This window comes from Rhinolophus hipposideros (genome assembly GCF_964194185.1).
Source record: "Rhinolophus hipposideros genome assembly, chromosome: 7".
Lineage (NCBI taxonomy): Eukaryota > Metazoa > Chordata > Mammalia > Chiroptera > Rhinolophidae > Rhinolophus > Rhinolophus hipposideros.
Window position 1 is genome coordinate 8,497,246 of NC_138053.1, and position 12,632 is coordinate 8,509,877.

Below are 12,632 nucleotides of genomic sequence, written 5' to 3' on the forward strand. Positions count from 1 at the left end.
GCACATTAAAATCATGACAAAATATGCCATACACTCACTAGAATGTCGCAAATTGAAAAGGACACGCCAACACCAAGTGAAGGAGAGGACTCGGAGCGATGGGAACTCTCACGTGCATTTGTGGGGAAATAAAATGACACAACTGCTTTGAAAAACAGTTTGACAGTTTCTTATCAAGCTAAACACTTGCACCCACCCCATGCCCTAGCAATTCTAGTCCTAGAGATTTACCCGAGACAAATGATGTCCACATTACAACTGTCCATGAATGCTTATAGCAGGTTTCTCCATAAGAATCACAAACAAAACAATCCAAATGTCCATCAGCAGGCAGATGGGCAAGGACGTGGCTACACACTCACGGTGGAACGCCATTCTGCAATAAGAGGCAAAGCAGCACGACCCCAGCAACAACACAGAGGATTCCCCAACACACCAAGCGGAGGGAAGGAAGCCAGACACGTAAGAGCACAGACCCAGTGCTACCATTTATGTGAAACACTAGAAATGACGAACCTCATTTGTAGTGACAGAAAGCGGATCAGTGGCTGCCGGCATTTGGGATCAGAAGGGAACTTCTGAGGTGATAGAAATTGTTCTACCATCTCTTGATTGTGAGGGTAGCCATAGTGTATTCAATTGTATACTTAAAATGGGTACGTTTTACTGTATGTAAATTATGCCTCAATGAAGTTGGTTTTAAAATACAATCTTTTACGAGAGGAAAAAGTTTTTTGTACTGCTAATAAAATATAAATTGTAAGTCCTTTTTACTTTTCATTACACCCTTTAATTCTACTTTTGCTATATGATTTACAATGTATTTAATATATTGCTGCAATTACACATGTACATCAGATAGAAAGAATATACTAGGGGTACAAATTCAAAATGTTTTACTGTTGGGGTATAGGAACAAAAGCAGTTTGTAGACCATTGACTCAGACCCATCTGGCTACTGTGCAAAGATGGATGGAAGGAGGTGAAGGGCGAGACCAATGAAGCGAGCCGTACTGGTGGCTTGGATGAGGGTGGCAGTGGCTCACGTGACAAGTGGTCAAATTTGGAATCTATTCTGGGTAGAGGCTGGGTCAACAGGTGTTACTGGTAGACTGGCTACAAGGTGTGAGGGAAAGAAGGGAATTCAGACTGATTCCTGCATTCAAAGCCAAGCCACTGCGTGCATGCGGACGCCATTCACCTTCCTGGGAGGGCTTGGGGGGAAACCAACTGTTCTCTTTTGGTCCTGTGGAGTTGGCGAGCCTGACAGACATCAGCAGTCACCTATGGGGTGAGTATAAATGGAGAAAAGAAAAGGGCTCAGAGGAGAGTCCTGCAGAGGAAGAGAGGCGGCTGCAAAAACCTGAGGAGTACAGCCAGGTGGGAGGTGTAGCCGGCTCTCGGGAACTTCTGCTGTGACAAGGAGCGGAGAGCTGGCCAGTGGCTGCAAGATGTCATCCTCCTCCCAACACATGTATTTTCTCAGTGAAACACGTGTGTGGAGATCAGGGGTAAAGAAGGCCTGAAATAGGACGTGGCTGGGGGCCAGAGGGCATACGGTTGGGGCCAGCTAATGCTGTGAAGACTTTGTACGCTGACTTACTGCGGTCCTCCAGGGACGTTTTGTTTGGGATTCCCCGGGTCACCACCACACCCCGATAAAGCCCCCGCGCCCTGGTGCAGGGAAGTTCCGAAGCAGGAGGAAGACACTGGTGAACTTCAGGGAGGGCCACAGAGGCTGAAAAGCAGGGCTTCCGATTAGGTGGGGCGACTGGGGGGGCTGCGGTGTGCTGGGGGCGGGGGTTGAGGAGAGGGTGGTGAGCTGCTTTTCTATATATCGTGAGGACTGAGAAGACCGACCTCACAAAACCCGAGACCATGTTTGCGCAGAGCTCTGTGGGCAGTGGGGCCACCCCCGCATCAGCTAGCGGGCGAACGTGCCCCTTGTGAGTGCCACCCCTGTGATGACATCACAGTGCGGCAGACGCTGCTTTTCGCCAGGGCACTCTAGGCTAATGTAATCATACGATTACATAATTAACCCAGCTGTCTCATTAAGAAAATCAACTGGAATTCAGGGCATAATTAGTCATACAGCAATTAGCATGCTGATGAGCAACTGATGAAAAGCTGTCTAGATATCAAGTGTGCCAGGACCACCCCAGTTACCGCAAAGGGGGCACAGAGGCGACACAGCACCCCACGCCCGTGAACCAAGGATTCCCCAAGCCCTGGCTCATGGGTTCTGGCATGCAAGCCCGGTGTCGAGGGACAGACGGAAAGCCCTGAAGATGAGGCAGCACGTGAAAGCAGGGGCAAGTGACTCAGACACCCATCCTGTCACGTTTGCCTTTCTTTAAAATGTTCACAGCTATTTCCTCAGCCTGCAGACACAGGGTGCGCAAAACGGAGAGGCCGAGCAGGCCCCAAATTTGTTTTCACCTGGCCAAGGACGTGGGAGAGGTGCCTGCTTGCTTAGGTTCCAGTGTTTGGTAGAGCTTTATGTCCCGTGTCCGGTCCCTGAGGCTACTTGGGAGCGGCCAGTCCCACGGCCCAGAGGGGCAGCTCTGTCCGGCGGGTGTCTTTCTGAAGCTGTGGCTTTCTTGGTCCTGTTACGGTGCTGGTGGTTCATTCTTAGAAGAAAACGTTTCATGAAGGGAAACTGAAAATGTGTAAAGGGGATCCTGCCGCCTCGGCACCAAGGTTACAGTTTTCTCTGGAGGGGCATGGGCTCCTCTGCCAACACCTGGAGACCTAGAATACATGGACTGGCACGGCCTCACAGGATCCAGCTGGAGCAGACACATTGCTACAGGCCTCAAAAATGCCACCAAGCAGCCTGTCGATTAAAACCCTGGTATGAGAAGCAAGGAGGTATTTCTAACTAAATCACTAAGATTTTGTCACTTCTTTCCAGGAGTTTTGCTGTGGGATCCTTGAGTAGGGACATACAAGGAAGAAGAAAGAAGAATGGAAAGAATAGTGTTTTCCAACTGTAACCAATAGCGTGTCCTCCCCTGAAACTGGTGGGAGGAGCACAGAGGCCCAGCTCGCTGTTACTCCTTTGGAGGAGCATTAAGAAGCAGTTCTCAAAAGCAGTGACGTCCCAGTTTCTGTCTCGACCCTCAAATGCTACAGGGGATATTCACCAGGAGAGGTTTTCCGGAAACCTCGCCCAGGAGCAATTGGGAGTGGGCTCTCACAGGGAGCCTCCTACACAATGGGCTCTCTTTAGTCAGTTCTCTTTCAGGACTTCTGAAAACCTTCTACATACATCCACAGGCCAGTTACCCTACGGACATAAAGTGAGAGAAATCAGCCTTGAAACAGAGTTCCAGCAGTGTTGCATGAGTCAATGAATATTTTATACCACTGGTAATGTGCTTCCTAAGATTTGAATCTTAAAATAAACCCTTCCAGGCACTGCCTTTGTGTTTGAAGGGTTTGTATCTGTAGGACATAATCCACATCTTAGCAGGAGCAAAAGATGATTCTCTTTGTATAGGGGGCTACGGATACAGGCAAGGAGAACCTGCAAAGAGGGTCTCCTTTGTGGAACCAAAGCAGAGCGTTCCGCAATACCACCAAGCAGGTGGCAGGTAGGCAGCTCCCCAACTTGGTCTCTTTTTCTCCTTTCTAGGAACTTAAAAAAAGTACCATTACCGAGATATTTCTGGGACAGAAAAGTCAGTTGTCTTTTATAGAAATTATTAAGTGTGGACAAATACTCAAATGACCATGGCTTAAGTTCTTATTCGTAATTCACTGATAATTTCCATTCAGAAACTAAGATCTCAAGTGGAGTATTTTACTGATTTATGCTTTCCCCCTGATTGTAGAGATAAATACATGCTCATTGTAAAAAATCTGAAAAGTATGAAGCAAGAGCAAGTCACCCACGCAAGGTTAATTGCTGGCAGATTATGCATGCCATCATAACTCTGCTGAGAACACAGGAAAATTCCAGCTATGCAAGAGCCTTTAAGAGGAGGCGTTCCGGAATAGTTCCAGCTACGTATCTAAGAGGGTCACATTTTAAGAGCAGAGGTATTAATTCTCGTTTCATTACAGCTGGAGATGGAGGCTGTCTATTTAACCTGTTTAATTATGGAATATTTTCTCAAAGGTACCGCAGCCGTCTCCTACCGCCCAAACAGGAGCCCCAGGAGGGAGGGCAGGGGTCAAGCCTCAACTGCATTTTGCATGTGAGGCTCATGGTCCAGGGCCTGGCACACAACATGGCCGGGAAGCGCTGGCAGAGGGAAAGCGCGAATATGACTACTTAAACAGTACACCTTGACCCTTTTCTTGCCTACCCTGCACACAGACGGCCAGCCACTGAACTCTGTCTCACCCACAAATACAGATTCCAATGCAGAGGGACTCTGGCCTCCTGATCAGGGAGCCTGTCACAGAGGACGTCCCCGCGTGAGGGGCCTTGCCCAGCTGTCCTTACCAAGTCATGTTGGCGGATGGCTACGTGGCTTTTCCTCATGTGGCTAACTGCTAGCACATTAATAAATACAAATCTCAACCAGAGGTGTATTAAAATAAAAAATGTAAATATTTGCAAGTTTAAGCTATCTCTGTTGATCGTATACATGATGACATCAAAATCTGTCCATGATAAAGCTGACAAATGAAGCCACCCAGACTAACAATGTAAAACTGGAACTTACTTATGACACTAAAACGGCTCTCCTATGGCCGTTTGACCATGACGTGGACCATGAAGGCACAGAATACTTTCAATTAGAACAACAATTAGAGATGGAAATAGAATTAGGACAAGAGGCTGATTCTCCAAACTTTTGTTGGTCTTTCTTTTAACTCTGTAAGCCAGATGGAAGCATGTAAACAAGTATTGTTTGGAGAGATGAAGGAAATAACACTGCGTTACCGGAGTCCTGGACTACAGCTGTCCTCGTTGCCTCAAACCATCCATCCCACCTTCTCCATACAGCTGCAATCTGTCCATTTCTCTCCAGCTTCACTCCTGCCACCCGAAACCAAGCAACCCCGTCGCTACCTCCCCACATCGCCCTGACCCCTTTCCAAATCTGTTGTCCAAACTGCAGGCAGGATGACTTTCTTATTACACATACTTGATCCTGGTGTTGTCCTGTTTAAAACCCATTAATGGCTAGATCAAGTCCAGAATCCTTCACCTAATGTACCGGGCCCCTTCCCACCTGCCTTTGCAGGCAGCCGAGCACATTGGCATATGCCCTTTACTCAGGCCTAACTATTAACAGCGCCCCCTTGACTACTGACAGTGCCTTCGTTTGGATGGCATGGTACCCGGCCACTCTTGCTCACCAGGCTCACTGCCCCAGGGAGCTCCTCGGAGGCTGCCCAGTCCCACCCATCCACATTCTCATGCCCGAGGGTCTCTGCCTTCGAAGCACTTGTCACACCTAAAATCCAATAATTACTTGCGCAATTACTTTTGAGGGCCCACATCCCCACCAGACTCGCAAGTCCACGAGAACAGGGAGCTCTCTGGGTGATTGCTCACTGCTCCATCCCGGCAGCTCCACGCGGCTCCTGAGACACAGCCAGGGGACGGCGTCTAGGGCGCTGACCAAAAAATCCCAGGGAACGAGAGCACAGCAGTGTGGAAGCAGAGTGTGCTTTGGCTAAAACAGCAAAATATTTACAATAAAAGAGTCTTAAAATACTCTAACACTGACTAGGGAACGAGGGGCGATCTGGTGGCAAATGCGGAAGAAGGTAAACACAGGGTCTTAACTATTTTAACTGTTCAGAGGACTCGCCAGGATGATTATGTATTTAAACAGTTATTCAGTGTCTTTAATACAAAGAAGCTTCTGGAAGGAGAAATGACATTACTTGGGATCTGGGATGTGACGGTAAAATGAGAGTTCAGAGAGCTATGACATAGCTCCAACTCTAAGATACATTCTCTTCTCTTGCCATTTAGGTTGTTAGAATGCTCCAGCGTGTTCTCCCTCAGTGGAAAAGTGTCAGCTTCAGGTGGAGGGCTCAATGTGAATAACTAGAGCCTGAGACCAGAAAACCCCAGAAAGCATTTGAAGAAATAATTTGATCCAGTCATCCATTCACTGGACAAACCATTTACGGACTTTCTGCTACATGGCAGGCCGTGGGGTGGACACTAGGGAAATAATTAGGGCGAAGACTGCGTTGCCCCTGTCACTCTGCTCAGCCAGGAAGGAAAACAGCTGAGTCCCAAGGAGTTGTAACAGAGGAAAGCACAGCACGCTGGGAGCGGGCGTGCATGAGAAGGGCTCACCTGAGCCGGACCTGGGAGCTCGGGAAGCAGTGTCTCAACAAGTAAACCTGGAAGAGCAGGAGGCGATGAACTGAGAAGGGACGTGGCCGGCCAGCAGCAGGGACAAGGGGCTGGAGAGAAGCAGCCCGGCAAGCACAAGGCCTCGCAGCGTGATACCGCCAACATGAGACGGGTGGCCTGACCAGTGGAGTGGAGGGCAGAGCTGGGATGGAGAAGTACATGGAACTGAGAACACCCTGGAGATAGAAGGGCCAGGGCCCGGTGACTCGGTGCTCTGCGTGAGCAGCTGGGTGGGAGGCAGTGCTGCTCCCACAAGGCTTGACTCAGGGAGAAGACCCGACAGTTTCCTCGGACAGACTGGGTGGTTTCAGGGTGCCTGTCAGCCCTCCCAGGGGGAATGTCCAGGAGGCGGCTGGGCATGAGAGCTGACAGTCGGGAGTGAGAGATGGACGGAGATCAAGCTCTCAGAGCGACTGATGTGGCCCTCTGTGAATTCTGCTGCAGAGGATGCCAAGGGTCGATGGACGCCTCCGGGTCGACGGACTTGCGTGGTTCAACACGTCACCCAGTGGCACGTGCCATGTCCTGCCCTAGCTGCTGGGCACAGAGCAGGAAGGCCAAGCTGTCCCCCAGGAGCTTTCATTCTAGTAAGACCAGCGGATAAGAAACAAGAAAACCCACAAATGAATACAATTTCCAGAAGGGGTGGCAAGTGGGGACTGGTTCAGCCAGGTTTCCGCGTCAGTCTCTGAGGCCAATGGGACTCTGCTTCTGCCTCTTCCTGGGACGGCTGGTTGGCTCTTCCTGGGCTCCTGGAGCTTGGCCATATGGCACGTAGCTGAAATATCTGTCCCATTATTCCCAAGCGCTCCCTCCAGTTTTCTGAGATAGAGTGAGTTGCTGTTTCTTACAACTAGAAGACTTACCGCGCCCCACCAGTGTTTCTGGGCTCGGCGGGATTGAAGCCTGAAGCACACAGCCAGCTAAGGCCCCCTGACTCCCCACAGGTGTGACTGTCAGTAAACGCAGCGCTATGGACCAGGCCCTCACTGTCAGCCTCGGCCACAGGATTACTCCCCTCAGCGGTAAGCAGACTTCCAAACACAGGTACAGTGGATCTGAGCTCCACTCCTGCTTCTCAAGGAACCTGTTATGTCTGTCAGGTCACAGCATTTGTAAGGAAGAAACACCTGGGATGGGGGTAAAAGCGATCTATGTGGCACACCGATGGACTTTGATTATTATGGAAAGCCATGGAAAACATTAAACATTTGCTCCCGCCACCTTAAATTGAAACCACAAACTTTAATTCTCCAGCCCAAAATGACAATTACAAAGGCTATCACCAATATGAGAAAAATGCTGATGGTATAATGTTAAGTGAAAAAAAGAGAATGTAAATATGTGCCAATATTATGATCAAAATTCTGTAAAATTTTATATGTACACAAGTAGGGCCTGCTCAGTCGAAGAGGAGAATTGATGAGAAAACAATGGTTTTGTCTTTTTCTATGGGAAATTAGGATGGAAAATAATTGCAGAAAAAGAAACCCAACAATTTGTTAGAGTGGCTGCCCAGTTAGAAACTTCACTAAAGGAAAACCTAGGTACAAACTGGACTTTTAGAAAACAATGTAGGTTATTTAGCAAATAGTACCTAAAGGCTCTCTGGGTCTTTGACAAAGATGAAATGAGCCTTTCAACTAAGTCACCAACACAAAACTCGCATGCGCACAAGATCATGCTGTGGGACAGCCACACTGCAGTGCCCAGGAAAGAGCACCGCTAGGCATCAAGAAACCCATGTGCTGTGAAGATGCCTTCCTTGAGCCACAGTCAGTCTTCGGAGAACCCCTACTTTCCTCCTACAGAAAACCAAAGGCTGGAATTTGGAACCAAGCGCTGGATAAGCTCCTATGACAACAAAAGTTTAGAACAAAGAAAACCATTGTCTATCACTAGGCTGTTCCCCTACACCATTCCATTTCACAAATGAGAAAACTGAGGTCCAGAAAGGAAAAGGAATGTGGTAAAAAAACCGCAGAACAAGGTCCTGGGTAGCCTCTATTAACCCCAGCTCCCAGAGGGGACAGCAAAACCCACGAGAGACCTGAATTAGAATGCAAGTTCAGATGTAAAGGAGGCCTGTTTCTGCTTTGCTTTTTAAAGTAGTTCTTGTAATGCCAGTAATCCACATACTTGGTTGTAGCTAATTGGGCTACCACTTGCCCTTGGCTATTAGTCTTAAATAAGAGAAAGACCTGGCCAGAGGTTACTGGTTCCCTGGGTGACCTGGGAGGGGAGTGAGGCATTCCAGGTGCCCTGTTCAGGCTGTTCCTGAATGTGGAATCAGTCCGTCCAGAACCACAAACACCCATGACATCTTAACACACATCTGAACACACACAAGTTCTATTTCTTCGCCGTGAAACATGCCACATTTTATACCAAAGCTACAGGTAGCCACACAGATTTGAGTTTCTGTATTTACAAAGGCATCAACTGGAGGTTATGTGTTTACTTTAACGAATGTGCATCTAATTTCCAAACTTACCCAAAGCCTGGGTTTTGGAAAATTCACGATCCCAGAACTCCTCGGTTTCATAGGGAAGTTGCCATTGATGGCGTAATTTGCTTAGGAAAGCTGCGAAGAATAAGACTAAAACCCACCAGGTCTCCAGACACCATGCCCACTAGTGGGCTATCAGGGCACAGGCTTACCTGGAACATCAATCAATCTTTTGTAGACATTCAAGAAGGCTGCCTCAGCCTCTTTGCTTCTTTTACTCAGTGCATCAATCTGAAAGGGAATGGAAGAAAAACAAAGAGCTCAGAATTTGTCAAGACGTCATTTAAAAATCATTATGCAACTAGTGACTTCCCACGACAAATGGAAGTCTGATTTCTCCATGTAAATGCCAAACAGCTGGGCCTTCAACCTCTTAGAGGAAATGTCCACAGACACACGACAGGCAGACAATCCACATGGGCCCAGACCCGGAAGGTGCACGAGGCAGGGGCAGCGCTCTGAGATGAAGTCTTCTCAGCACTCAGTGCCATCGCCCAACCGCATGTGGTCCTTTCATAGAGTAGAGAGCAGCGCCCTTCTTGGTCTCTTTCCTTCTTCTGTGAGTATTTGCTAAGAACTGACTGTGTCCTGGGCAGAGAGGGGCAGCTCCTACCCAAGAGCCCATGGGCCAGGAGGGGTAACAGGTATGTAAATAAGTAATGAAATCCCAGCTAGAAAGTGTTATGTAAGCAGGGACACAGGGACACGGAGAAAGGGACATCAAGCAGGAAAGCAGGTGATGTCCGTCCTCGGAGCTGTTCACCTGGTTGGAAAGGTGAGACACAGACGAAAGGGGAAGAACACACTCAGACACCCGGAGCAGAGTTCTTAAACCTGGGTATTCACAGATCCTCTTTAAGAATTTTTGGAAAGCCAAGACCGTCCCCTGGAAATATACACCCACGCACATGGTTCTGCATTCTATTTTAGGACAGTCACGTGTCCGCTAGTGTTCTGACCATGGAATTTACAGAATCCACGAGTGGGGCTGCAGCACACCAGGGAAACATGGGAGGAGTGGTGGGCGACGAGACTGGACAGATGAGGAGGTCCGATCATGCTGGGCCGTTGGTGCCCTTCGTGCAGGAAGATGACCTTCACTGTCTGGCCATAAGAGTGGAAGGACAGGAGGGGACAGGAAGGAGGCAACCGTTCAGAGGCTGTTGTCTTCGCCTGGGTGAGAAGTGTGCAGGTCAGGGGGTTGGGACTCGAGGAGAGGAGGCCCATCATGGAGATTAAGGTCCAACTGAGTCGACGTGAGGCACAGAAGAACCAGGCGAGTCAAGGATGGCGCCCAGGTTTCTAGCTCAGGCAGCAGGCGCGTGTCTGTGCTGCTGGCCAGGACCAGTTTGCTTGGTGAACTAACCCGGCTGAGCGAGTTTTCCTTCAGGGTAAAGTCTATCCATCAGAGAACGGTGACACGTGGAACTCCCGAGCGTGCTGGACACACATCCAAAGAGCCTCCGAATGTGAAACGGACTCAGTACGCATTTTGCCCACAGAACACACTTGCTGAGACAACAGATCCCTTTTACACATGTAGCATACAAGACGCTACATGCTCGAAGTACATACTGGCTCAGAAATAGGACACTAAATTATATATTCCTCCTGTCCCCTCACAGAATTATACTCTCCGTCTCCAATGTTATTAAAGAGGCAAAAGGATGTGGTTTAATTACAGGACCTCTCACCTGAGACAAGCCACAATTTGTTGAGGGCTCAGAGAGGTCACCCAATGAGGGGCGGGAAGACCCTGAAGTGGGAGCTGGGTCTCAGGAAATCCCACGCAGAGCACACACACCGGTGCCATGCAAGCATTTCCACTTCACACAACTATGCTCCAAAATTGCTATCTGAAGTCAGCTGTGTGGAATTTGACACATTTTTACCTCCCATAAAATAAGGCTGTGATTTAGGTGTTGGAGAAGTTTTTAGAATAATCCATTCGGCTACTTACATATGACAAGACAGTTCTCTATTTTTAAAATAATGTTTTTTCTCTGATTATTACAATTCATGCTCATTGTACAATGAGAAAAATATCAAAAATAAAGAGAAGAACGTTAAAATCCTACTTCTGCTGTTCACTGGTAGAAGTCACCCTCTGTCTGGTCTGTAGTTCCCCTCAACTGTTTTTTCTACTTTAAGAAATATATAGTTGAATGAAATGCAGGCATACAGGAAAACTAGAGACAGTCGGTAGATGCGTGGTTGTCTAGGGCTGGGGACAGAGAGGATGGGGTTTGGAGGATGACAGCTAGGGAGACAAGGTTCCTTTGTGGGGTGGCGAAATGTCTTACAATTGATTGTGATGATGGTTGCATAATTTCGTGACTACTGGTACAGTAAAAGTCAATGAACTGCAGACTTTAAATGGATGGATTATATGGTATGTGAGTATCTCAATATCTCAAGAAAGCTGTTAAAAACATGTATACGTATATTTGAAATCAAACCATACGTAAAATTTCATATTGTGCTTTCATAAATCTTTTACAGTGTCTATAACAAATTTTGGAAAATGTCTTAGTACTATTTCCATTGTACCTAACTACCACATATACAGATGTTTTGAGTAATAATGGATTTGGAGTTGCCTCTCCAGATGTCTGGAACACTCGCTGCATGCTGGGTCCTTCTCTCGCCTGAGAGTGCATGCCCAGATGCCTTGGCTGCTCTCCACCCCTCTCGATACCCACAGAGACCCTCACTTCCCAAGTATTCTGACTGACCTCACAGAGGGTGACTGTCTCGGTGGTGGGCAAAGAAGGGGATCCAGCAGGCTCCTAAAATGCCACCTCCAGTCTCCTGTCTGCACTGTTGATGGGGACATGAGGTGGGGGTTGGTAATCCACACAGCACATTTGGGGACTGGTGTGGGTTGAATTGTGTCCCCCCCCCCCCAAAGATGTTCAAGTCCTAACTCCCAAAACCTACGAACGTGATCTTATTTGGAAATAGGGTCTTTGCAAGTGATCAAGTTTTTATACGATGAGATCATTAGGGTGGGCCCTAATCCAGAAGGACTTACGAAAAGGGGAAATTTAGACACTGAGACAGACCCCCAACAGGGAGACCTCTACCTGAACGTGAAGGCAGAGGTTGGGGTGGTGCGTCCACAAGCCAAGGACTGTCAAAGATCACAGAAAGCACCAGAAACCAGGGGAGGGGCCTGGACTGGATTCTCCTTTACAGCCCTCAGAGGAACCAACCACGTGGATACCTGGCTCTTGGCCTTCTGGTCTCCAGAACCGTGAGACATAAACAAACGTCTGTTGTTTAAGTCGCTCACTTTGTGGCACTTGGTTACAGCAGCCCTAGCAAACTAATACAGAGACTATGCTTCTGAGCCCTCTTCCTGTTCCCTTTTCCACAAATGCAAGAACATTCAAACCCAGTCCTAAAAGAACGAAGTCAGGCCAATGAATTGAATTTATCTGTTAAACAACTGGACAATGAGGTTCTCTGTAAGCGAGGTGATGAGTACCCACGCATGGTTGAATTTCTACTCGATGAGGTCCCCCGACCCCCTTGTAAAATTTCCAAACCTGGAAGAATGTGTTGATTCTGGGAATTTTGATACTTTCTATGCTTGTTCACTCTTTGGACTCCTTCCCATGGCCAGAGCCCTTGTCCAGGACCGGGCCTCAGAGTTTGAGTTTTGGTCTGTTCTCTCCAGCTCCCTCTTTGTGGTGGGCTTTCCCTTGCTGTGCCCGGGACATCCTATTTCTACATGTCCTCTTACTTGAAAGCCCTTCACTTGCATCTCTGCCTGATGAAGAC

The 12,632-nt window shown here is 48.2% G+C and overlaps 1 protein-coding gene across 4 annotated transcripts in view; it reads right to left on the reverse strand.

Moving 5' to 3' along the window:
* CUX1 (cut like homeobox 1) overlaps positions 1-12,632 on the reverse strand; it is a 349,252-nt gene that overhangs the window by 148,662 nt on the left and 187,958 nt on the right. For all 4 annotated transcript variants that reach the window (XM_081054322.1, XM_081054323.1, XM_081054321.1 and 1 more), the window contains exon 4: positions 8,999-9,077. In XM_081054322.1, the coding sequence (XP_080910448.1) occupies positions 8,999-9,077 (79 nt within the window). The remainder of the gene's footprint in view (positions 1-8,998; positions 9,078-12,632) is intronic.